Source organism: Salminus brasiliensis, chromosome 2 (assembly GCF_030463535.1).
Source record: "Salminus brasiliensis chromosome 2, fSalBra1.hap2, whole genome shotgun sequence".
Taxonomy (NCBI): domain Eukaryota; kingdom Metazoa; phylum Chordata; class Actinopteri; order Characiformes; family Bryconidae; genus Salminus; species Salminus brasiliensis.
Genome location: NC_132879.1, coordinates 32724003 through 32748589, shown reverse-complemented (window position 1 = coordinate 32748589; position 24587 = coordinate 32724003). Strand labels below are relative to the sequence as shown.

At 43.5% G+C, this 24587-nt stretch overlaps 2 protein-coding genes and 1 non-coding gene across 3 annotated transcripts; all 3 read right to left on the bottom strand.

The window, feature by feature from the left end:
* Positions 1 to 1533: 1533 nt before the first annotated feature.
* LOC140549666 (testis-specific serine/threonine-protein kinase 6-like) lies at positions 1534 to 3322 on the bottom strand. The gene is made up of 3 exons (XM_072673416.1): positions 2508 to 3322; positions 2073 to 2359; positions 1534 to 1577 (listed from the first exon to the last, which is right to left on the bottom strand). The coding sequence occupies exons 1-3, from the start codon at positions 3320 to 3322 to the stop codon at positions 1534 to 1536; spliced, it is 1146 nt and encodes a 381-aa protein (XP_072529517.1).
* An 8764-nt stretch (positions 3323 to 12086) lies between these two features.
* On the bottom strand, positions 12087 to 12228 carry LOC140550464 (U4 spliceosomal RNA). The gene has a single exon (XR_011979162.1). It is a non-coding gene; the product is annotated as a U4 spliceosomal RNA (small nuclear RNA).
* A 2384-nt stretch (positions 12229 to 14612) lies between these two features.
* LOC140549665 (testis-specific serine/threonine-protein kinase 6-like) lies at positions 14613 to 23401 on the bottom strand. The gene is made up of 5 exons (XM_072673415.1): positions 22587 to 23401; positions 22228 to 22438; positions 21766 to 21885; positions 17708 to 17792; positions 14613 to 14758 (listed from the first exon to the last, which is right to left on the bottom strand). Exons 1-5 carry the CDS (start codon positions 23399 to 23401, stop codon positions 14613 to 14615), a joined length of 1377 nt encoding a protein of 458 aa, XP_072529516.1.
* Positions 23402 to 24587: the final 1186 nt, after the last annotated feature.

Here is a 24587-nt window from a genome sequence, read left to right as displayed (position 1 = left end):
GGTCGGCCTAGCCGTTTTTGGTTCTGCGGCTGGTTCCCTCTGTTCCCTGCCCTGCTCATCTAGCTCAGCTCCTAGAGTCCCCTGGTCTCAGGTGTGCTTTGTGTTCGCCCTCTAGTTTGTCGAGTTTACGTTGTTTTCCTGTTTATTCCCGTTAGTTGCTGCTTTGTTTGCTTTGGTTTGCTCTTTGTATGATTTTCTATTGTGTTATTAAAGTACTTGCATTGCACCGATCTCTGCGAGTGTCTGGCCTGACCCACCATGACAACAATGTCGTTTCATCTTCATCAATCACTTAATTTAAATCAAATTTAAAGACCATTTGAATTTAAAAATGGTTCCTGAATCAAAGATTGTTTCTGAATTGAATCGTGACCTCAAAAATCAGAATTGAATCAAATCACCTGACACAGAGAGATTCGCACCCCTATTTCATTCTTAAGATAAGATACTATAAGATACAATCCCTCTAGCAAGTCCTGGGTCGTGAAAGGTGAGTGGGATACCACTGTGGCCTCAGACTTGAAGGTGCTGATTCTCATACCGACCACTATACACTTAGCTACAAACTAGTCAAGTGTGCGTTGGAGGCCCCCCAGACCATCCTGCCCCTGGCTACGCCTTGCTATCCCGTCTATAAATATCACAAACAGGAGCAGACACATGACAGCCCTTACAAAGACCAACGGCAACACTCAACAAGCTTGACTTAGTGCTGAAAATATGGACACAGCTCTGACTCAGTGAGTACAAGGACTGCACAGCTCGCATCACCGACCCTTGCATCCCATGCACCTAGAGCACTTCTCACAAGATGTCTCAGAGAACATGGTCATGAGCCTTCAAGTCCACAAAACATGTAGACAGAACTGCTGAACTCCCATGTCTCCTCAACTATCCAAAAGAGAGTGAAGAGCTGGTCCAAAATTTCATGGTCAGGACTGAATCTGCATTTCTCCTCCTGAGTCTCGTCTTTGCACTACCCTGGCATAAACTTTCTAGAGGGAAACCGAGGTGTGATGCTTCAAAAGTTTCCACACACTCTCTGGTTCGCTTTCCTAATGAGGACCACAACCTTGGATTGCCAGTCCAGAGGCACTGTTCCCGAGGTCCATGCAACATTACAGAGGCATCTCAATCCCTAATGTCTAGAGAAAGTGTTCTATCAGCCACCCATCAATATCCTCAGCTGAGTGCAGAGCTATACTGCCCTTAATGGACACAGTTTAGACAGTGTCCCTCCTACCCCTTACATAATAACTCCAAATGATGTGTATGTCGCTTTTTACAACCTGATGGTGCAACGCAGCTTTACAGAAATCGGGAAACAGGACAAATAAAAATAAATAAATACAACATGAACCCCAAGTGAGCAAGCCAAAGGCGACAGTGGCAAGGAAAAACTCCCTCAGAGCTGGAGGAAGAAACCTTGGGAGGAACCAAGACTCACTAGGGGGACCCATCCTCCTCTGGTCAGAACAACGTATAAATGACCAATAAATTGTGTAACGGTAGTATGTCATCACCAGGGCCGTGCTAGATGTCTACAATGGGTGAATCATCTTCGTCTTCTTCAGGATCTGTTGGCGAGACAAAATGACATATATGAATCAACTGAAACATTTCTAGCAAATATTTAAAGTATAAAATCTGAGGCTGTGATGATCGCTCAACATTTGCCTAACATACCTTAAATTTAGGGAACCTCAGCCTCCTGGTTCCTTTCTGTACTGTGGGCTGTGGGAGAACAGGTGCTGTCTCCAGCACTAGCCCATGGAGAGGGACATCTACAGTCACATCCTTGAGTCTCTGCTCAGAACATAGACAAGCAGGAGCTTCTGAAGGGGAAGCAGAATGAGGAGCACTCTGCTGGGAAATAGAGGTGGTGTCATGGACCACAGAGTTAACTCTGAATAACTTCCTCATCCTCCGTCGGAGTGACCGGGAGGCTCTGAGAATTGGTGCCTTGACATAAGCATTAGCTGCCCTTTTAATAGCGGCACAAACAGGACTACAGCTAACGCAACCATAGTGCTCCTCCACAGCCTCTACCCTTTGGCAAGTTAGACTTGCACCAGCTCCACTGCTGTTGTCTTTCTGCTCAGGCATCAGAGTTTCGCATCTGACACCATGAGATGAGAGAACGTCTACGTCTCTGCTTAAAGAAGAAGACGGAGACTCTTCCTCTGTCGACTGAGGAGTGCTGAAAAACACCAGCCCATTTTCAGAGGCAGAAGAGGAAATACTGTCTATGTTACTGCTGAAAGAGAAGGAAGACTGAGACTCTTCCTCTGACGTTTCAAGTGGGTTGACGTCTGGACACAGATCCTCAACGGGCACCACCACAAACCTGCCAATAACCCTGGAGACAGTACAGAAGCAATGTGTTAGTGTACTTATCGTTAGTGAACTAATACTGTATGTTACCTATTTGCAAAACAGCTCTTTACTTTGAGTGACCCATTCAAAATGTTCTTCATGTATGTATACCTGCACAGTGGTTTACTTACCGTTCCTGCCTCGGCTGCAGCCAAGGGTGCTGTGCCACCTCTGTCACAGATGGCCGAGTGGAGGGGTCGTACTGCAGCATATAAGATATGAAGGCCCGACAGGGCTCCTCCACTGTGATCCTATGTGGGAACACCAAGGGTTCTCGCTGGACACGTAGGAGACTCTTCAAACTGTGAACTTTGAAGGGTGTAGATCCGGTGACCATGGAGTAAAAGATAATACCTAGACTCCACACGTCACTTTTTTTTGGATCATAGGGTTTTTCCAAAAGCACCTCAGGTGCACCATACTCGGGAGTGCAATAATAGGTCTTGCTTAAGTCAGGAAAGCCCCTTGAAAAACGGCCTAAACCAAAGTCGGTTAATTTGACTTGGTCATTAGCAGTCAGCAGAACGTTTTTACATTTAAGATCACGATGTACAATGTTCTGCTGATGTAGATAGGCCACAGCGCTGAGCAGCTGTGAGAACCACATTTTTGCTTGGCCAATGGGAATGCGGCCGAGCTCCCAGATCTTCTGTTGAAGATCCATTGCGGCAGCCTCCATCACAATAAACACCTGTCCGTTTGGCATCTCAAAGATTTCATGCACCTGAACAATGTGAGGGTGCTTTACTCTTTTCAGAATGGCCAGTTCCCGGGGCAGAAGTTTAGAGACAAAAAGATGTGATGCCAGCCTGCGGTGCATTATTTTGATGGCCACATGGTTGGAGTGCCTTTGAGATGTGGCCAGCTTAACCTCACCGTAACTCCCTTTACCAATGAAATCCACCACCTCGTAGCCCAAACTCCTCAGGACTTCTTTGGTTTGCATTTTCCCCTGTAGATGGAAAGAGGAAATAAAAGTCAGAAGGTTAAGAAGGTTGTAAGGACTGTTCCCTGTATATTCCAAGCAAATGTAGAACCTCTGTATGGTTCTAGATAAGATGGTTCTAGACAAAATCAGCTAAATGGTGTCAGTGTGAACGCAGGAATGAAGCGTCTCTCGAGCTGCTGAATCCGAACTGAGCCAGTGAGGGGGAACCTGCCTTTTTATAGGCTCTGTGATGTCATCGACATGACCTCACAATGGAGGAGGACTCGGGTCACTGAGGTCAGTCTCTTCATTGGCTGTATAGGACTGTATGGACACAGTGCTGTGTACAGTGCTATGCCCCTTCAGTTACCTCAGCAACACATGGAGCAAATTGCAGTGATGAGACTGAGCTGATTGAATACAGCCAGGTCTGATGAATGAAGGCCTCACTCATACTAAAGTTTAGTGTCAGATCTGTTTGATCTGAGACTAGATTTAGAAACCGGGTCTATCACCACAAAGTTTCTGTAGAAAGTCCTGTTCTATTGGTCAGTCATTTCTATGGAGATAATACCGTGTCAGACGCCGTAAAGCAGCTGAATTTATTTAGAAGAAAGGGTGTCTAGTTACTTTAGGACATGAATCACTGCAGTCAGTAAAATCATCCACATATTTCCACCTCTTTACTATTGTACCGAAGGCTGCACTGAGGTTGAGTAGGGCTAATAAAGATACGTAGCCTCGATCAGAGTCCAGATTGAAATTTCTCATACATGTAATTTTTACTCGGGTATAAGCAGAGTTGTTGGGCCACAGCTTTTTCTAATATCTTGGATATAAATGTTAAGTTGGAGATGGGTCTGTAATTAGACAATACACTAAGATCAAGATTTGGTTTTATGGCTGCTAATGTAAGCGTTTTGGGTACATGCCTTTAATGAGTACCTTTCTATATTGACTAAGGCTGTCCTTAGTCAGAGTGGAGGTAGAGCTTTGAGGTAGAATATTTAGATGATCAGTGCTAACACCCAGGGTCAGGACTAAATCTAGGGTATGATTACAGTCACGTCTTGTATTATCAGACAGAATCTAAGATCCATGCAAACGCCTTTGTTAATGGACTGTCTGCTTTTTCAAAATGAACATTAAAGTCTCCTACTATTATAACTTTGCCAAGTCTGCAGCAAAATCACTCATTTTTTTTTTAAATTCAGAGTAGGGCCCTGGAGGCCTATAAATATGAATTAGTGTAAATGCAATTTGATATATTAATGTAGAGAATCTCAAAAGAAGTGAAGGTGATACAGTGTTTTTGAATAATATCAAGTATGTATGCATACTTCACCTCCTCTGCCTGATAATCTAGGGCTATGTACATGTTTATAACCTGCGGTGGTGGCTTCATTTAGTGCTAAATATTGATCAGGTCTAATCCAGGATTCAGTAAGGCAGAAAATATCTAATTTCTGATCACATATAATTTCATTTACAACGAGGTTAATGATCTAATATTAAATAGGCCGAGCTTTAGGTTTGAGGTGGTGCTGTTATTGTTTGAATGTGAGAATTTAACACTAATTAAATTATTAAAACGAGCTGATTTAGATATTCTATGTTTGGGTTTAATTCGGGACACAGACACAGTCTCAATACGGTAAAACCTGGGTGACGCCTTAAAGCAGCTCGCAGACGGTCGGTTTAGCCAGTCTGTCTGCGGCCTGGTCCCAGCTCTGGATTGTCAGCAGCCTTTTACACGACTCTAGCAACTAACTAGCAGACTATGAGCTATGCTGCACGAAAGTAAGGCAGTACCCTCCCGCGTGGGGTGAACGCAATCCCTACCTAAAAAAACAGGCTTGCCCTCGAATTTTAACCAATTAAATTTTCAATTCAGGGGGCTTTATTGGCATGACAAATAGAGCTACATTTGTATTGCCAAAGCTACAGGTTACAGGAAAGTTGTGAAATGTGAACAGATTAAACATTACTGAACAGTTTGAACTATTAACATAAAAAAAAAAAAAAGTGTGTGTCAGTGTGTGTTTCAGTGTGTGTTACAGTGTGTAGAAGCTGATATGGTCACTCACTGTCTCTCTGACGGTGGCAGGCAAGGGTGTACTGAGCTGTGAGTGAGCAGCACTCTCTACGCTCTCCTAGCAGATAGGGCAGTTTCTCTGGGTCGGAGAGGCTGAGGAATTTGGGGTATCTGTGGCTGATTTTGGTGTAGAATTGCTGGCGGTTCTGGGTGTATTTGGGGCATTCTGTCAGGAAGTGCAGCTCTGACTCTGTTTTGTTGAGCTGGCACTGCTGGCATGTTCTCTTCTCCTGAGGAACCCAGGATCTTTTGTGTCTGCCAGTCTCTATAGCCAGGCTGTGCTGACTGAGTCTGTACCTGGTCAGAGTGGTCCTCAGTTTCGGGTCAGTCACTGTGCTCAGGTACTCTGCCACAGTGTACTGGCGTTTTGGGGTCAGATAACATTGCATTTTACTCTGTAATTGTGTTTGAGTTTCCCAATAGGTGTTGTATTTGTCTCTCAAATGAGCTGTAATTTGGTTTGTTCTGATTAGTTTAGTGATGTTCTGGTCCTGCATGCGTTGTTGGTGGAGTTTCTGTGCATGTTTTTACAGAATTCTGCATGCAGAGTCTCAATTGGATGTTTGTCCCATTTGTCAAATTGTTGATTGGTAAGCGGACCCCAAACTTCACTGCCATGAAGGGCAATAGGTTCCATTACTGACTCAAATATTTTTAGCCAAATTTTAATTGGAATTTCTGCACAAATTTGACGTTTTATGGTGTAGAAAGCTCTGCGTGTTTTTTCTCTCAGCTGATTCACTGCTTGATGGAAATTTCCAGAGGAACTGATTGTGATGCCTAAATAGTTATAGTTGGAGGCATGGTTGATTTCCTGTGCCTAATAGAAATTGAGATCGGGATCTTTTTTGAAATATCATGATCTTTGTCTTTTTGGGGTTTACTGCCAGGGCCCAGGTCTGGCAGTACTGCTCCAGCAGGTCCAGGTTTTGCTGTAGACCCTGCTCTGTGGAGGACAGCAGGACCAGGTCGTCTGCATAGAGCAGGAATTTGATCTCTGAGTTGTGCAGAGTGAGACCGGGAGCTTTAGACTCCTCTAGTATTTTGGCCAGTTCATTAATATAAATGTTGAATAGGGTTGGGCTTAAACAGCAGCCCTGTCTCACTCCGCACTCCTGAGCGAGAGAATCTGTTTGTTTGTTACCGATTTTAATTCCACACCTGTTTCCTGTGTACATTGATTTAATGAGATCATATGTTTTACCCCCTACACCACTTTCTAGAAGTCTGTAAAAGAATCCTTGGTGCAAGTCAATAAAACAGGCAAATATTTTGGTTTTATATTGATGTTTTTCAATAAGGGTGTGTAGGGTGTAAGTATGATCAGTGGTGCGGTGATTTGGTAAAAACCCAATTTGACTTCTATTCAAGACACTGTGCTTCATAAGGAAGTTTAAGATTCTAGAATTTAAGATGCTGCACATCAGCTTCCCCAAATTACTGTTCACACAGATGCCTCAGTAATTATTAGGGTCAAACTTATCTCCATTTTTAAAGATTGGTGTTATCAGTCCATGGTTCCAGGTTTCAGGGAAGTGACCTACACTCAGAACTAAATTCAACAGTTTTACTGGTACATTTTAGCGTCTCTTTCAGGAAGCCATCGGGTCCAGATGCTTTATTTGGTTTTAGTTTTTTAATTTTGTTTTTAAGCTCCTGTTCAGTAATTGAGAAGTCTAAAGGATTTTGATTGTTTTTAATTGCTATTTCTAATTTTTCTAGTTTTCTGTTTATCTTGCTTTGTTCTGTTTATTCCAATTATTCCAGAATGTATTTGTATTTATTGAATCAAGTAGTGATAGTTGCTTGTATGTATATTGAGCTTTTTTGGTTCTGAGTGTATATTTATAATTCTTTAGTGTTTCACAGTAAAGAATGCGTATGTGTGCATTGTTTGGATTTCTGTGTTTCTGATTTGATACATTTCGAAGTTCTTTTCTCATGTTTTGGCACTCCTGATCAAACCAATTGTCTTCTTTTTTGAGTTTGGGTTTTGATCTGTTTCTATTTTTTAATTGTGCTTTTTTAGCTGTTTTGTCAAAAATCATACTCATATTTCTTACTGCCAGATTGATTCCTTCTTTACTGGGAACATATGTGGTGTCCAGAAAGGAGTCTAAAAGTGTCTGAATTTCTTGGTTTGCAGCTGCTTTCTGGAACTCTTCTGTGCTGTTTTGGGCCCATCTGTATGGTCTCCGGATGTTGTACAGCTTACTGGGCTGTGTGTGTGCACTGCTGTTATTTTCTGCCCTTTTAATGAACACAGTGATTTGGCTGTGATCAGACAAAGGGGTTAGTGTTTTTACAGTGAATGCGCTGAGAGAGAAAGGGTCTAAATCTGTTATGATGTAATCTACTGTACAATTCCCAAGAGGTGAGCAAAATGTATACCTTCCTAAAGTGTCCCTTCGTAACCTGCCGTTGACGATGTACAGACCCAGGCTTTGACAGAGCTGCAGGAGGTCTTTACCACTTTTGTTGACCGTGCAATCTTGATTGTTTCTATGGGCATAAGAAGGGTTATTAGTAATGGATGGCATATTATTGTTAATGTATTTGTCATTTTTTATATTAATATAATCAGGCTGTGTTCCAGTTCTAGCATTGAAGTCCCCACAAATCAGCACATTTCCCTGCGCCTGGAAATGGCATATTTCCTTTCCTAGCTCTGGGAACATCTCTTCAGAGCAGTAAGGGGACTCTGTTGGAGGAATATATATGGCAAAGAGAAACAGATCTTTTTTCATAGATAATAATGCCTTTTTTATTTTAAGCCAAATGTAAAATTTTCCAATTTTCAATGTGTCTAAAAAACTGTGTAGGTTTTCTTTGTACCATATGATTATTCCTCCCGAGTCTCTGCCCTGACGCACTGAGTTCAGTTTTTGGGAAGGGATGATGATCTCTCTGTGGCCTTGGGGACAGTGAGTGGTCGTATCAGTCCTACACCAAGTCTCTTGCAGTATTAGAAGATCAGTGTTTTTGATATTGTTTTGAAAGTCTTCATCTAGATTTTTAAACCCAAATGTTGATGATTTTAAACCTTGAATGTTCTATGCTAATTGAGAGTGAAGCCATGTTAATAGTAAATCTCCTTTTCTGATTAAAATGAGATAAATAAAGAAATCTATTAATACTGAATATATTGGGGAAAATAAATAAATGCATTCAAAAACAAAACAAGAAGTCTACTACAAGTTCATTTTATAATGAAAAAGATTGAAGTAGTGACTGTAAGTGTGCTGCATATATGAGCTATGGGAGTTTTGCACAGATGTACTGTAGCAACTGTTTGATTTCACCCATCTGTGTAGAGCTCTGTGGAGTACGAAGGACCTCTGCATAGCTGCGTTGCTGCTGTAGGGCCCTGTCCTGAGTGAGGGGGGCTGCTCGGGGTGCATGTTCAGGGTGGGGCCGGTGCACTGGTCTGGTTGGAGGGGGGCGTTGTGCTGGTCTGGACGGTGTGACCCGGTAGGCTGGTCCAGTTGGCGGGGTGTGAGGAGAATTATGCTGTCCAGGTAGGTGTCGGGCTCTCAGGAGGTGTTTGTGGATGGTAGGGCTGATGGCTGCGTGCCTGAAGCTGTGTTGTGGTCTTGGGAACCATTCCTCCGTGTTCCTGTGTTGAGTGGGAATGTCTGCCAAGTGTAGTATTTTTAAGTGTCCTGGCAAATTCTCTGACCATGTGTTTGCTTATGTGCACATGGTCGTAGAGATGGTGGGGGGTGATGTTAGAGTGGTGGGCCAGGTGCACATTAGGCATGAGGGCACATCCTCTAGAGATGTCTGTGTTGATCTTGTGGATGGTGGCTGGGTAGAAGTCTTTGCAGGGCAGGAGGGTGGAGATAATGATTTTGGTGTTAGGAAAGGACTCAGCAGCTCTCTCTGCTACTCTGCACATCAGTCTTCCTACCCTATCCTGCTCTGTTCTGAGGTCATTGGTGCCAGTGTGGATAATGATAGATTTAGCAGTGTTAAGTTTGGAATCAGAGAGAATTCTGTGGGCATCTTTTATTTTTGGGCACCATATTTTTGCTGTTTTCTGACCTGGGAAGAGTAAATCCTCCTGCAGGAATTTTGCGTTTGAATCAATCAGAATGGCAATGTCTGTGTCTTTCTCCACGGTGGCTGGTCTGCTGCTCTGCTGCTCAGCTGCTCCCTCTGCTTCAGGCTTCTGGAGCTCTACGGGTCTATCAGACGAGGGCTTGTGGTGGTCTTGCTGTGTAGCAGGGAGATTTTAAATCTGTCTGGATTGTGAGGGGCTGGCAGTGAGTGGAGTGTTCAGCTCCTCAGTGTGTGTCTGGATCTGTGTGTTTAGGTTCTTTATGGTGGTGTCTTTCTGGTGCAGCTCTTCCTTGAGGCTCCAAATTTCTGTTTTCAGTTCCTGTTTAATTTGTTCCAGTTCTTTGTGTGTGTTGTCTCGAACCCTTGCCAGTTCATTGTTTAGTGCTGACTGAGCGAGGGCTGTGATCTACAGTAATGTTGTGGGGGCTCTGTTTCCCCTTCAGCGGGTGTTTGTTCAAGTGTGGGGGTTGGGCTGGGGACTGTGCTGGGGGCTTCAGCTCTTTCTTGGTTGGCCAGGTTTGTGAGACTGGGAAAAGCCATTTCAAATTCCAGCAGAGCGTCTTCACTCCCCTGCACCATCACTGTGCTGTTTTGGTACAGCTTCACTGTTAGGAGCCTGTTCTCTGCATCTTTTTCTGCATCCTCAAAGATGTATAACTGGCGGCCCTTGCAGATGCCTCTCTTTGTGGTGTGTGTGAAATATCTGCACAGAGCCGAATGCCATGCTGGACTGTGCTCAGTGTAGAAGAGCAGGCTGGTGGTGGTGTTTCTCCCTCTGATGGAGCTGCAGTCTTTAAACAGGGTCTCAGGGTTCTCTCTCTGCTGCCTCTGTTTATGCTGCTGTCTGCTGCTCTCTGATCCAGCGTCTGTGGGAAAGTCAAACATGTGGGAAGGCGGAGCTGCTGCTGCTGCTGAGGCCATTCTCATTGGTTGTAGCAGTTTTTGTAGCAGCTGACCAATCAGAGGAGGCTCGCAGTAACTGCCAGATTAGCTGCTTTAGCAAACTTAGCGGGGTTAGCGCTATCTGAGCACGTTCTCCTCTTCTGTAGCTAGAGTTTCATACCTGAGTTCAGACCTTAGTTTAGGGTGATGGTCTCCGGTCTGTGACTCTGTCGCTCTGTGGGAGCGGGTCTCTTACCCCAGTGTGAGGCGCAGGTGTGGGGGCTGTCTGGTCTCTGCTCCTGGTTTAGTCGGGTGTGGTTGGTCTCAGCGGTGGGTGTAGCAGGTCTACAGCTCCCTGTTCAGTTTTCCTCTGGATTCTTTCTGGAGCTGATTCTGCTTCTGCTGAATCTGCTTCCACTGCTAACGGCTAACGGCTACGCTGCTTGCTGCTCTGCTAGCTGCTCTCCTTCTGATTCTTATTTTTGCTTGTTTTTCTGTCTAATTATATCCAAATAAATTCTTTTTAAACTGAAATGACGTTTTGTTGATATTATAATTATAATCAGTTTGATTTCTGTGATTTATCTCATTTTTAAAATGAAAAAAGGTAGAAATTTCAAGAGCTCATACTAAACACGACTCTCTCTCTCTCTCTCCCTCTCTCTCCCTCTCTCTCTCTCTCTCTCTCTCTCTCCCTCTCTCTCCCTCTCTCTCTCTCTCTCTCTCTCTCTCTCTAAGCAGTTATCTATGAAGCCCACATGATTTTCCGAACACCACTTGAACATCCAGTGATTTAGCGCTGTGAGTCGGCTGTAAGACTCAGAGCCGCGCCTCATTGGGATAAGGCCAGAGCAAATGACCACATCAGACATTGTCTGGACCAGTTTAACCCCCTCTTTAATGTTATCCTTACTTACTTCTGACTGCCGCAGATGAATATCGTTGCCCCTACATGAATAACTACCCTCGAATATCTCCTGTTAGCTACCTGCTTAAGGTGGGCGCTAATGTCCGGCGCTCTGGCTCCTGGTAAACAGCTAACGGTTCTGCTGGAGCCTCTAAAGGACGAGCTATCTTCACGTGTCAGATAACAGAGTCTCCTCTGAGCAGAGTACGCTGAACAGGCTCCTCAGCGGGTGTTTCACTGAGGGGTAAACCTGTTTGGTGTTCTGGTGGGCTAGCTTTGGTCTTAGCGCTAGCATTAGCCTTAGCTTAGCTAACTCCGGAGTGGAGGGGGGTGCTAGCTCTCCCTAAAGCATCCGGGGCTGCTGTCAGTGACTCTGGCTCTCTATCCTTTAGTAAAGCCGTGATGCTCACCTCTAACTGCTCCACTTTAACCACCAAAGAGTGAACTAGCTCACATTCAGTAAAAACACGATCATTATCACTAGCGGTGGAAAAAGGCTCTAGACTAAACATGCCACACTTCATACAGTCAAAAAGCAGCAGCAGCCATAAAAAGCAGGGACTTCCCGCTTGCAGTTGATTTGGGCACTGAAATAAAGCTGGTTGTAGGGGTAAACTGCTACTGGGCTTTTTGTTTAGTTTGTTGATATACCTGTGGGAATAGACTGTAAACACAATGGAAAAGCAGTTAGTAAGCATATGATGCAGTAAATGACTAAACAGATATAAAAATAAGTGCTAGAAAGTGGAAAAAAGCTGAACGTAAACTTAATACCCACACAATCTAAAACCAAACTGACTACAACAAAAAGCACTGAAAAAAACATTCAAGCTTATTCTTAACTAACACTAACAAAAAATGGCCATAGTTGACTATATTTCAAATCATCCTGGTCGGATAGTGGGTAAAGTTTTCAACAAGCAATGATCACACCTCAGATTAAACTCACAAGCTATGATACTGCCTCTGCAAAATAATACAGACTGTGAGAATTATGACATATAATGTGGTTATGTTGATCATTTTGTGTTAGGTATCATTTTGTGATTATGTTCATCATCGGGGGTACGAACAATAATTTAGCTTGCCGTGTGTAATCAAAGTAACCAAGGCAGTGACTGCGTATATTCTAATCAAAATCCACAGGACAAGAGGTTCAAGTACAGAGTGTTCTAGTAGAAGATACATTGGGAAGATACAGTTGGGGTGTAACTATACCAGCTTGGGAGACGTGCAGAAAAACATGTTTATCTGAACAAAAGAGACTCCCTATAGAGAACTATAAAAGGGAACAACTTTTGTACGAACATCAGATTACTGTGGGCATTTTCCGTGTGCTGTGTGATCTCCGTATTCTGCAGAATATTGTAATAAACCTTTTCTACTTAACACGGACAGCTCTCTGTGTGATCCTTTCCTCATCCACGAGCATGCTGATCATGGACTTAGAGCTGTGATCGCGACAATTTTGGTGACCCCGACGTGATGAGGAAAAGGACGACAGAGACCTGAGAATTGGCGAACAGACTTCCAGGTTGATCCCTAGGGACGGACGGGGCCCCGATTAAAAGGTAAGCAGAACCTTTTTAATAAAATCTGCATATTTGACTACAAAATCTAAATTAGATCCGTCTCTGTTGATTAACCAAAGGGGGTTTGTAAATTGAGAGTATAAAAGGTAAATAAGAGTAAGGAAAAGAAAAAGCCACAAAGAGTGTGGTTCTTGGGTTCGTGGTTGGCCCCCCTGAACACCTGACGAGGTGTCAGTGCGTCCGGCGTGACGGTAAACTGGGTTGGAGTCCCTGGGGGTGAGGTCCCCTAAATTCGCTACTTGGGTTGGAGTCCCTGGGAACAAGATTCCCTAAATTCGCTACTTGGGTTGGAGTCCCTGGGAACAAGATTCCCTAAATTCGCTACTTGGGTTGGAGTCCCTGGGAACAAGATTCCCTAAATTCTGTTAAGTCATAAGACTTATCTAAGGTATATGTTTGGATAGTTGTTAAACGGAAGTACGAGTAATTTCAGAAAAATAATAAATATAGAGACATAATGGGGTAGAAATGAGGGGGATAACAGAGAGTGGGCAATGTTAAGTTTACAGTTAGAAAACACGCTAGAGTATCATTGTGCAAAACCGGAAGTTAAAAAGAAAGGTAGAAGAAAGAGTAAGTGGAGTAATATGGTGGTGGAAATGTTGAAACGGGAAAAACAGAGAACGAACGAAACAGGCAGAGTCAGGAACTGAAACCTCGGCGAAACCAACAGCCGACTGGGTGAGACTGAGGGTGTTCAAGCGCAAGTGGTCGGAGCCACGGTGGACCGGGCCATATCAAGTGACGGAGAGGACAACTCATGCGGTTCGTCTGAAAGGAAAAGGCGACACGTGGTACCACTGGACTCAGTGTGCGGTGGCAGACCTACCTACGAGGACGCTACGAGACATCCAGAAGGATCTGACAACGGCTAAGCCCACCACTCAACAAGGGGCAGAATAATCCCCTGGTGGCAAAAAGGGGGAGGTAGTCCACCCAAAACCCTGAATTGAACAAATCATCATGAGACCGGAGCACAGATGACAACCTGCCATTTGACTGTTTGTATTATTTGTTGGTTGTGTGTTATAATTTTTGCTTGGAGTTTATATCATTTGGGGGCTACAGGATCGAGCAGAGTGTGAGAAAAGGTATCATTTAGCTTCATCGCGTAAGAAGGAGGTAGCACGGCAGGGAAAGAAGGTTGTAAGCTTCCTGGGGGGTAAACCTGCCTCAGGATTAAAACGGACAGATAAAGCGTGCTACCATAGGAGGTTTAGCTTGCTGTTTTGTGTAAAATATAATCAATATGTGGCTATATAGGAACTGGAAAGTCCTAGGTGTCTTGGCCGCGGCATCTCTGGTGGCAGTAATAACAATATTTGACGTGGTTAGAGAGGACACAGTTGTCTTGAAACCTCGGAGATCAGCAGGCAAAGCTGTTGATCCATGTATATTCCTAACAATACTGCTCCAGATGGTTCCGTGGCCAGGGCACTTGACGGGCTGAGAACCCTATCTGATACTATGCATGAGCATTCGGGTATTGACAATGAATTAGAAGACTGGTTGAACTCCACTTTTGGTAAATGGAAAACCTTTTTTATGTCATTATTCATGTCGATTGCGGTGTTTGTGGCCATACTGGTCACGTGTGGCTGTTGTTGTATTCCATGTATTAGGTCCTTGGTTCTTAGACTAATCACCACAACAATCGAGAGCAAACAACCACCACCTTATATGATGCCATTGTTAACAGGGGTAGTGAACCACGATGACTGTGATCAGGAGGAAATAACCTATGGGTAAAACATAACCCAGTGAGGTGCCTTATGGTGGCTGATCGGGGCAGGATAGCCGTGTGAGAATTTCCTCTCTTAAGTGATAAGGCCGAGGGCCAGAAGGGATCTGCCGGAGAGGTTTTCGCTCACACACCTCACCTAGTGGGTGATGTTCGTGGGGCCTTAGGTTGATCTCTGTGAAGAGATCAAAAGGGGGAATTGTGAGAATTATGACATATAATGTGGTTATGTTGATCATTTTGTGTTATGTATCATTTTGTGATTATGTTCATCATCGGGGGTACGAACAATAATTTAGCTTGCCGTGTGTAATCAAAGTAACCAAGGCAGTGACTGCGTATATTCTAATCAAAATCCACAGGACAAGAGGTTCAAGTACAGAGTGTTCTAGTAGAAGATACATTGGGAAGATACAGTTGGGATGTAACTATACCAGCTTGGGAGACGTGCAGAAAAACATGTTTATCTGAACAAAAGAGACTCCCTATAGAGAACTATAAAAGGGAACAACTTTTGTACGAACATCAGATTACTGTGGGCATTTTCCGTGTGCTGTGTGATCTCCGTATTCTGCAGAATATTGTAATAAACCTTTTCTACTTAACACGGACAGCTCTCTGTGTGATCCTTTCCTCATCCACGAGCATGCTGATCATGGACTTAGAGCTGTGATCGCAACAAGACCTTCTCAGAACTATATACAGTGAGTCCAAGAAGTATTTGATCCCTTGCTGATTTTCTTTGTTTGCCCACTAATAAAGACACTATCCTTCTGCACTTTTAATGGTAGATATATTCTAACATGGAGAGACAGAATATCAAGACAAAAATCCAGAATATAATTTTAAAGAATATATTTTAATTAATTTGTATTTCAATGAGGAAAATAAGTATTTGATCCCTCTTGCCAAACACACTCAATACTTAGTGGCAAAGCCTTTGTTTGCAAGCACAGCGGTGAGACGTTTGTTGTAGTTAACCACAAGTTTAGCACACACACCAGGGGGAATTTTGGCCCACTCTTCTTTGCAGATCCTCTCTAAATCATGAAGGTTGGTGGGCTGTCGCTTGGCAACTCTGACCTTCAGCTCCCTCCATAGATTTTCGATCGGATTGAGGTCTGGCGACTGGCTGGGCCACTCCATGACCTTAATGTGATTTTTCTTGAGCCAATCCTTTGTTGCCTTTGCTGTATGTTTAGGGTCGTTATCATGTTGGAAGACCCAACCACGGCCCATTTTCAGATCCCTGGCAGAGGGGAGGAGGTTGTCCCTCAGGATTGTGCGGTACATGGCTCCATCCATCTTCCCAGTGATGCGGTGAAGTAGCCCTGTACCCTTGGCAGAGAAACACCCCCAAAACATTATGCTTCCACCTCCATGCTTGACGGTGGGCACAGTGTTCTTGGGGTCATAGGCAGCATTTTTCTTCCTCCACACATGGCGGGTGGAGTTGAGGCCAAAAAGTTCAATTTTGGTCTCGTCTGACCACAAAACCTTCTCCCAATAACTTGGTTCATCTTTCAAATGATCATTGGCATACTTGAGGCGCGCCTCCACATGTGCTCTCTTCAGCAGGGGTACCTTTCGGGCACTGCAGGATGTGAATCCATTGTTGCGCAAAGTGTTGCCAATTGTTTCCTTGCAAACTGTGGTCCCAGCTGCCTTCAGGTCATTTGCTAACTCCTGCCGAGTGGTTGCAGGACGATTTCTGACTGTTCTCAGCATCATTGCCACCCCACGAGGCGAAATCTTCTTTGGAGCACCGGGCCGAGGTCTGTTGATTGTCATGTTATACTCTTTAAACTTTCTGATAATTGCACCAATAGTTGTTACTTTCACATCCAACACCTTACTAATCTTTTTGTAGCCCATTCCAGCTTTGTGAAGGTCAACAATTCTGACTCTGAGGTCCTGTGACAGCTCTTTGGTTTTACCCATGTTGGAGACTTGAAATCTGTGTGATCTGTCTGATTCTGTGGACAGGTGTTTTTCACACAAGTGATTAGTGAGAACAGGTGGCTTCAGGTCAGGTAACAAGTTGATTGGGAGTGTCTAACTGGTCTGTAAAAGCCAGAACTGCTAATGAATACTAAGGGATCAAATACTTATTTCACTCCATGAAATACAAATCAATTAATATATATTCCTTAGATTTATTTTCTGGATTTTCTTTTTAATATTCTGTCTCTCCATGTAAGAATACATCTACCATTAAAAGTATAGAATGATCATGTCTTTATTAGTGGGCCAACGAAGAAAATCAGCAAGGGATCAAATACTTCTTGGACTCACTGTATGTACATCGACTTTACTGAAGATTTCAAGAGTCGTAACCAGTTTATCACAATTACTTTCTGAATTACTTTCCGAATTGCGTTATACCAACATACTACTATTGTACAAGAACATTTTAAGAAAATTGCAGCAAGAAAACACAATTAGTAAAATATGAAGCACTTAAAAACCGTGGCATGTTGTAAACAGCACAAAGAAAAAAGGTAAATAAAAATAACTAATATTTTTTGTGAAATTATTATTTTTTATTGTTTCATTCAGCAATAGTGTTAAAATCTTTGTGGTTCTTTTGTAAAATATAGTTGGCAAAGGTGAGGAAACTAATGTTTTAATAGTCTGTACGTTCATGTAATGGTTAAAGGAAGTCTATCATTGAAAAAAGGAGAAAAAAGAAGCTCCAGAGTTTGGTTGAAATGAACAGGGTGAACATGTGCTCAGTGCACTACAACGTTATGTGGATCTGTCAGTTTTCCTGTATCTTCTTTCTAATTGGATAGTTTAGCAGAATCCCGTGCTTTCAGTGTATTCAATTGGTTCCTGAGAGAGAGGGGCGGGGCTCCAGGGAGAGAGGGCTGAAAAACTGCAGAAGTACAGCAGGAAAATAGTTTTGCTCTGAGGATTCTGGAGTAAAATACACTGTTCTTACTTACAAGAAGTGTCTGTTAGATCTTTTAATGCCGTTTACTAACAGATTTAGCAGAGTATGTTTGAGTAACCATCCTAACTTTCAGTCTGATAGTTAGTGAGCTCAGAGTGCAGAGCAGCCGTGCTAGCCTGGGTCTCAGTTTGGTTGGAGAAGCCAGACGAGCTTGGGGTGCAGGTTCACTGTCAGCTACCAGTAAGGGACTGTCGCTGTACTGTGGATGACCTGTTGTAGTCGGAGTGGCTGGAACTGAGAGTTTGACTTTCTCCTGGAGAGAGTGGGATACACAACCCCATAGCACAGTTAGCAGGAGCTGAGGCTAGAGAGAGACAGAGAGTGGAAGAGTGGGCAGGGGATGAGAAGGAGCCAGAAACGACTCAAGCCTCACATTTGATGAAGCTATTTTAGCGCTACCCTTTTATTTTCTTTTATTTTGCTCCACACGGGGCGAAGCGGCCAGTGCTGTTTACTGGTTCAAGGCCCCAACGTTCACAAGCATCCTAACAGGCCTGCAGCGTGGGTGGGGGAAAAGACTAAAAAGATGGGGGTACCTGCTATGAGTTGTTCATCTCACAAGTGTTGCTCACAGAGCTGATTTCTGGTTGAAGTGAGTGTAGTCCAAATATCAGTGAATTCAGCTCTGGTTATTTGCATGAGTTTAAACTGTGCAGGTGTTCAGGAGTGTTTCCTACTTCAGGATCAGGACTTCTAGCTCTAATACTCATTCTTGAGATTCCTCACCAGCTTTAAATGAGTTATACAGGCTACCTAGCATAAGGCTTTGATTTAGGGTTGAATGTGTTTTCCTTTTTGGAAGGAACATACTATTATTGTAGAAGAACATTTTAAGAAAGAAGCAGCAAGAAAACACAATTAGTCAAATTCTAGTAAAGCCATGGCATGTAGTTTTAGGAGAGTACCTCGGACCAAGATCCTTAAAACGTCTTGGGGTACTTGTGAATCAACCCAGACACTCTACTCCCCGTCTAACAACACAACTCTCATCTCCCTCTGGAGGCACTTTGTCTGGAGTGACCCTATAACACACACACACACACACACATATAGTGAAGCAAACAGACTCATGTAACTGATGTTTGTCCTCAAGTGTTTCACGTCACATTGTTCTTTTTGGTGTAATTTCTAGCTCGTGTCTGTTTGATCAAATGAAGACGGCTGTTCTTTTGTCGAGAAAAGAAAAGTTTCCTTTCCTTTCGGTAATAAGAGACCATATATTCATTACCCAATCTCAGTGAGTAATACAAAAGAACATAGCAAGTAAACGTAAGCTCTGTGTGAAGTTGAGAATCTATCATTGCATGTTCAAATGTATTTAGGTGAGTCATTTGAGAACGTAACTTAGTTAATGCCTCACATTCGAAATTAGGATATTAAGGCTTCTCCACGAGACTCTGGATTAGCTTACTCTCTTACTCATGTTTGTGTTCTCTGTTCTCCCAGATGGGGTCCATCCTAGGGGCCTGTGCCAAAGCCTTATGCTAGGCCTGTGCCACACAGCTTTGCGGAGTACTGCACTATGTCCCGTGGATGTGGAAAACGTACTGCATTGTTCCTGTCCAGAAGATGCCGTGACCCAGTGACATTAGGAGTACAGGCCAGTGGCACTGACGTCACACATCATGAAGACCATGGAGAAGCTAGTCCTGGATGAGCTCCAGCACAGTCCTGTCTGGGAGTTGAGGATGCTATAATCCAGCCAGCACTGTAAGGATCATGTTTTTTGATTTCTCCAGTGCATTTAACACCATTTGGCCTAATGCTCTGGGTGGACTGTTCCATATTTATTATCACAGTTATTGTCACTTTGCCACTTATTCATAAAACTATATTCATACTCTAAAAACCATTTAATCTTATAATTTATAAACCTTTCTTCTATTTTTGTTTTACACTTTATAGAGTATTCTTACACAAACAGCTGCAACTAAAGCAACTGCAGTTTTACTACTAGTATTAATAAAGTATTTCTGATTCTGATTCTGAAACCATATTTTCTGGCCCCCCATTCCATTGACACATGAATTCTGCAAAACCACACAGCACTTTTACATAGCCATGTCATATAGGCTACAGCTGTATGGTTAGGTTCACAATGTTGATATATGTGATATATATAAAATAATTTTGTATTTATAATGCAAAAAATGTATATCTCCACTTTATCAGTGACAGAGTTTAAACAAAGAACATATTCTTGCTATATACACACACACACACACACATGAATAACCACAATACACTGAAATACATAATTAACTACATTTTTTATTTTCCGTTTTGAACATAAACAGACTAAAGTAAACTTCAAAATAAGAAAGTAAAATGCTCCATTTTCTACTTGCAAGAATGCAGCGATTCCGAGCCGCCGCCCACTTAAGGACTTTTTGTTATGTTTCTGTTCTTGTATCTATTCAGTGACTCGGTTCTGGTTCAGTTACGTTCATGTGTGTTTGGTTCATGTTTGGTTCATTGTGTCGGTTCAGTGTCGTGTTTCATGTTCATGTGTTTAGCGAGATGCTTTCGCTCACTCCCACCTTATACCCACGACCCTCGCTCCAGCTAGGCGACCCTTTTCCACGCTGCGTTGCCAGGTTTGGTCGGCCTAGCCGTTTTTGGTTCTGCGGCTGGTTCCCTCTGTTCCCTGCCCTGCTCATCTAGCTTAGCTCCCAGAGTCCCCTGGTCTCAGGTGTGCTTTGTGTTCGCCCTCTAGTTTGTCGAGTTTACGTTGTTTTCCTGTTTATTCCCGTTAGTTGCTGCTTTGTTTGCTTTGGTTTGCTCTTTGTATGATTTTCTATTGTGTTATTAAAGTACTTGCATTACACCCATCTCTGTGAGTGTTCATCCCTCTGTGTCTGGCCTGACCCACCATGACAACAATGTCGTTTCATCTTCATCAATCACTTAATTTAAATCAAATTTAAAGACCATTTGAATTTAAAAATGGTTCCTGAATCAAAGATTGTTTCTGAATTGAATCGTGACCTCAAAAATCAGAATTGAATCAAATCACCTGACACAGAGAGATTCGCACCCCTATTTCATTCTTAAGATAAGATACTATAAGATACAATCCCTCTAGCAAGTCCTGGGTCATGAAAGGTGAGTGGGATACCACTGTGGCCTCAGACTTGAAGGTGCTGATTCTCATACCAACTGCTATACACTTGGCTACAAACTAGTCAAGTGTGCGTTGAAGGCCCCCGTAGACCATCCTGCCCCTGGCTACGCCGTGCTGTCCCGTCTATGAATATCACAAACAGGAGCAGACACATGGCACAGCCCTGACAAAGACCAACGGCAACACTCAACAAGCTTTACTTAGTGCTGAAAATATGGACACAGCTCTGACTCAGTGAGTACAAGGACTGCACAGCTCGCATCACCGACCCTTGCATCCCATGCACCTAGAGCACTTCTCACAAGATGTCTCAGAGAACATGGTCATGAGCCTTCAAGTCCACAAAACATGTAGACAGGACTGCTGAACTCCCATGTCTCCTCAACTATCCAAAAGAGAGTGAAGAGCTGGTCCAAAATTTCATGGTCAGGACAGAATCTGCATTTCTCCTTCTGAGTCTCATCTTTGCACTACCCTGGCATAAACTTTCTAGAGGGAAACCGAGGTGTGATGCTTCAAAAGTTTCCACACACTCTCTGGTTCACTTTCTTAATGAGGACCACAACCTTGGATTGCCAGTCCAGAGGCACTGTTCCTGAGGTCCATGCAACATTACAGAGGCATCTCAATCAGTTTAGACAGTGTCCCTCCTACCCCTTACATAACAAGTCAACTCCAAATGATGTGTATGTCGCTTTTTACAACCTGATGGTGCAACGCAGCTTTACAGAAATCCGAAAATGGGACAAATAAAAATAAATAAATACAACATAAACCCCAAGTGAGCAAGCCAAAGGCGACAGTGGCAAGGAAAAACTCCCTCAGAGCTGGAGGAAGAAACCTTGGGAGGAACCAAGACTCAATAGAGGGACCCATCCTCCTCTGGTCAGAACAACGTATAAATGACCAATAAATTGTGTAAAGGTAGTATGTCATCACCAGGGCCGTGCTAGATGTCTACAATGGGTGAATCATCTTCGTCTTCTTCAGGATCTGTTGGGGAGACAAAATGACATATATGAATCAACTGAAACATTTCTAGCAAATATTTAAAGTATAAAATCTGAGGCTGTGACGATCGCTCAACACTTGCCTAACATACCTTAAATTTAGGGAACCTCAGACTCCTGGTTCCTTTCCATACTGTGGGCTGTGGGAGAACAGGTGCTGTCTCCACCACTAGCCCATGGAGAGGGACATCTACAGTCACATCCTTGAGTCTCTGCTCAGAACACAAACAAGCAGGAGCTTCTGAAGGGGAAGCAGAATGAGGAGCACTCTGCTGGGAAATAGAGGTGGTGTCATGGACCACAGAGTCAACTCTGAATAACTTCCTCATCCTCCGTCGGAGTGACCGGGAGGCTCTGAGAATTGGTGCCTTGACATAAGCATTAGCTGCCCTTTTAATAGCAGCACAAACAGGACTACAGCTAACGCAGCCATAGTGCTCCTCCACAGCCTCTACCCTTTGGCAAGTCAGACTTGCACCAGCTCCACTACTTTTGTCTTTCTGTTCAGGCATCAGAGTCTCGCATCTGACACCATGAGTTGAGAGAACGTCTACGTCTCTGCTTAAAGAAGAAGACGGAGACTCTTCCTCTGTCGACTGAGGAGTGCTGAAAAACACCAGCCCATTTTCAGAGGCAGAAGAGGATATACTGTCTATGTTACTGTTCAAAGAGAAGGAAGACTGAGACTCTTCCTCTGACGTTTCAAGTGGGTTGACGTCTGGACACAGAACCTCAACGGGCACCACCACAAACCTGCCAATAACCCTGGAGACAGTACAGAAGCAATGTGTTAGTGTACTTATCGTTAGTGAACTAATACTGTATGTTACCTATTTGCAAAACAGCTCTTTACTTTGAGTGACCCATTCAAAATGTTCTTCATGTATGTGTACCTGCACAGTGGTTTACTTACCGTTCCTGCCTCGGCTGCAGCCAAGGGTGCTGTGCCACCTCTGTCACAGACGGCCGAGTGGAGGGGTCGTACTGCAGCATATAAGATATGAAGGCCCGACAGGGCTCCTCCACTGTGATCCTACGTGGGAACACCAAGGGTTCTCGCTGGACACGTAGGAGACTCTTCAAACTGTTAACTTTGAAGGGTGTGGATCCGGTGACCATGGAGTAAAAGATAATACCTAGACTCCACACGTCACTTTTTTTTGGATCATAGGGTTTTTCCAAAAGCACCTCAGGTGCACCATACTCGGGAGTGCAATAATAGGTCTTGCTTAAGTCAGGAAAGCCCCTTGAAAAACGGCCTAAACCAAAGTCGGTTAATTTGACTTGGTCGTTAGCAGTCAGCAGAACGTTTTTACATTTAAGATCACGATGGACAATGTTCTGCTGATGTAGATAGGCCACAGCGCTGAGCAGCTGTGAGAACCACATTTTTGCTTGGCCAATGGGAATGCGGCCGAGCTCCCAGATCTTCTGTTGAAGATCCATTGCGGCAGCCTCCATCACAATAAACACCTGTCCGTTTGGCATCTCAAAAATTTCATGCACCTGAACAATGTGAGGGTGCTTTACTCTTTTCAGAATGGCCAGTTCCCGGGGCAGAAGTTTAGATACAAAAAGATGTGATGCCAGCCTGCGGTGCATTATTTTGATGGCCACATGGTTGGAGTGCCTTTGAGATGTGGCCAGCTTAACCTCACCGTAACTCCCTTTACCAATGAAATCCACCACCTCGTAGCCCAAACTCCTCAGGACTTCTTTGGTTTGCATTTTCCCCTGTAGATGGAAAGAGGAAATAAAAGTCAGAAGGTTAAGAAGGTTGTAAGGACTGTTCCCTGTATATTCCAAGCAAATGTAGAACCTCTTTATGGTTCTAGATAAGATGGTTCTAGACAAAATCAGCTAAATCAGCTAAATGGTGTAAGTGTCAACGCAGGAATGAAGCATCTCCCGAACTGCTGAATCCGAACTGAGCCAGTGAGGGGGAACCTGCCTTTTTATAGGCTCTGTGATGTCATTGACATGACCTCACAATGGAGGAGGACTCGGGTCACTGAGGTCAGTCTCTTCATTGGCTGTATAGGACTGTATGGACACAGTGCTGCGTACAGTGCTATGCCCCTTCAGTTACCTCAGCAACACATGGAGCAAATTGCAGTGATGAGACTGAGCTGATTGAATACAGCCAGGTCTGATGAATGAAGGCCTCACTCATACTAAAGTTTAGTGTCAGATCTGTTTGATCTGAGACTAGATTTAGAAACCGGGTCTGTCACCACAAAGTTTCTGTAGAATGTCCTGTTCTATTGGTCAGTCATTTCTATGGATATAATACCGTGTCAGATGCCGTAAAGCAGCTGAATTTATTCAGAAGAAAGGGTGTCTAGTTACTTTAGGACATGAATCACTGCAGTCAGTAAAATCAGTCACATATTTCCACATGTCTTTACTATTGTACCGAAGGCTGCACTGAGGTCGAGTAAGGCTAATAAAGATACGTAGCCTCGATCAGAGGCAAGAAGGAGATTGTTTGTAATCGTCACTAAGGCTGTCTCTGTGCTATGATTGGGTCTGAGTCCAGATTGGATTTTCTCATACATGTCATTTTTACTCGGGTATAAGCAGAGTTGTTGGGCCACAGCTTTTTCTAATATCTTGGATATAAATGTTAAGTTGGAGATGGGTCTGTAATTAGACAATACACTAAGATCAAGATTTGGTTTCTTGATTATAAGTTTTGTGGCTGCTAATTTAAGCGTTTTGGGTAAAATAGTCCATAAAACATTACTGGTTAAAGAAATTAGAATCTGGGGTTGAGGATCTGCCTGGCTTTGAGTAAGTTTAGAGATCTCACTAAAAAGTACTCTGGGATTGTTTTTGTTATTCTCGATCAGCGAGGCCAAACATGCTGAGCGAGCTTTAATGAGTACTTTTCTATATTGACTAAAGCTGTCCT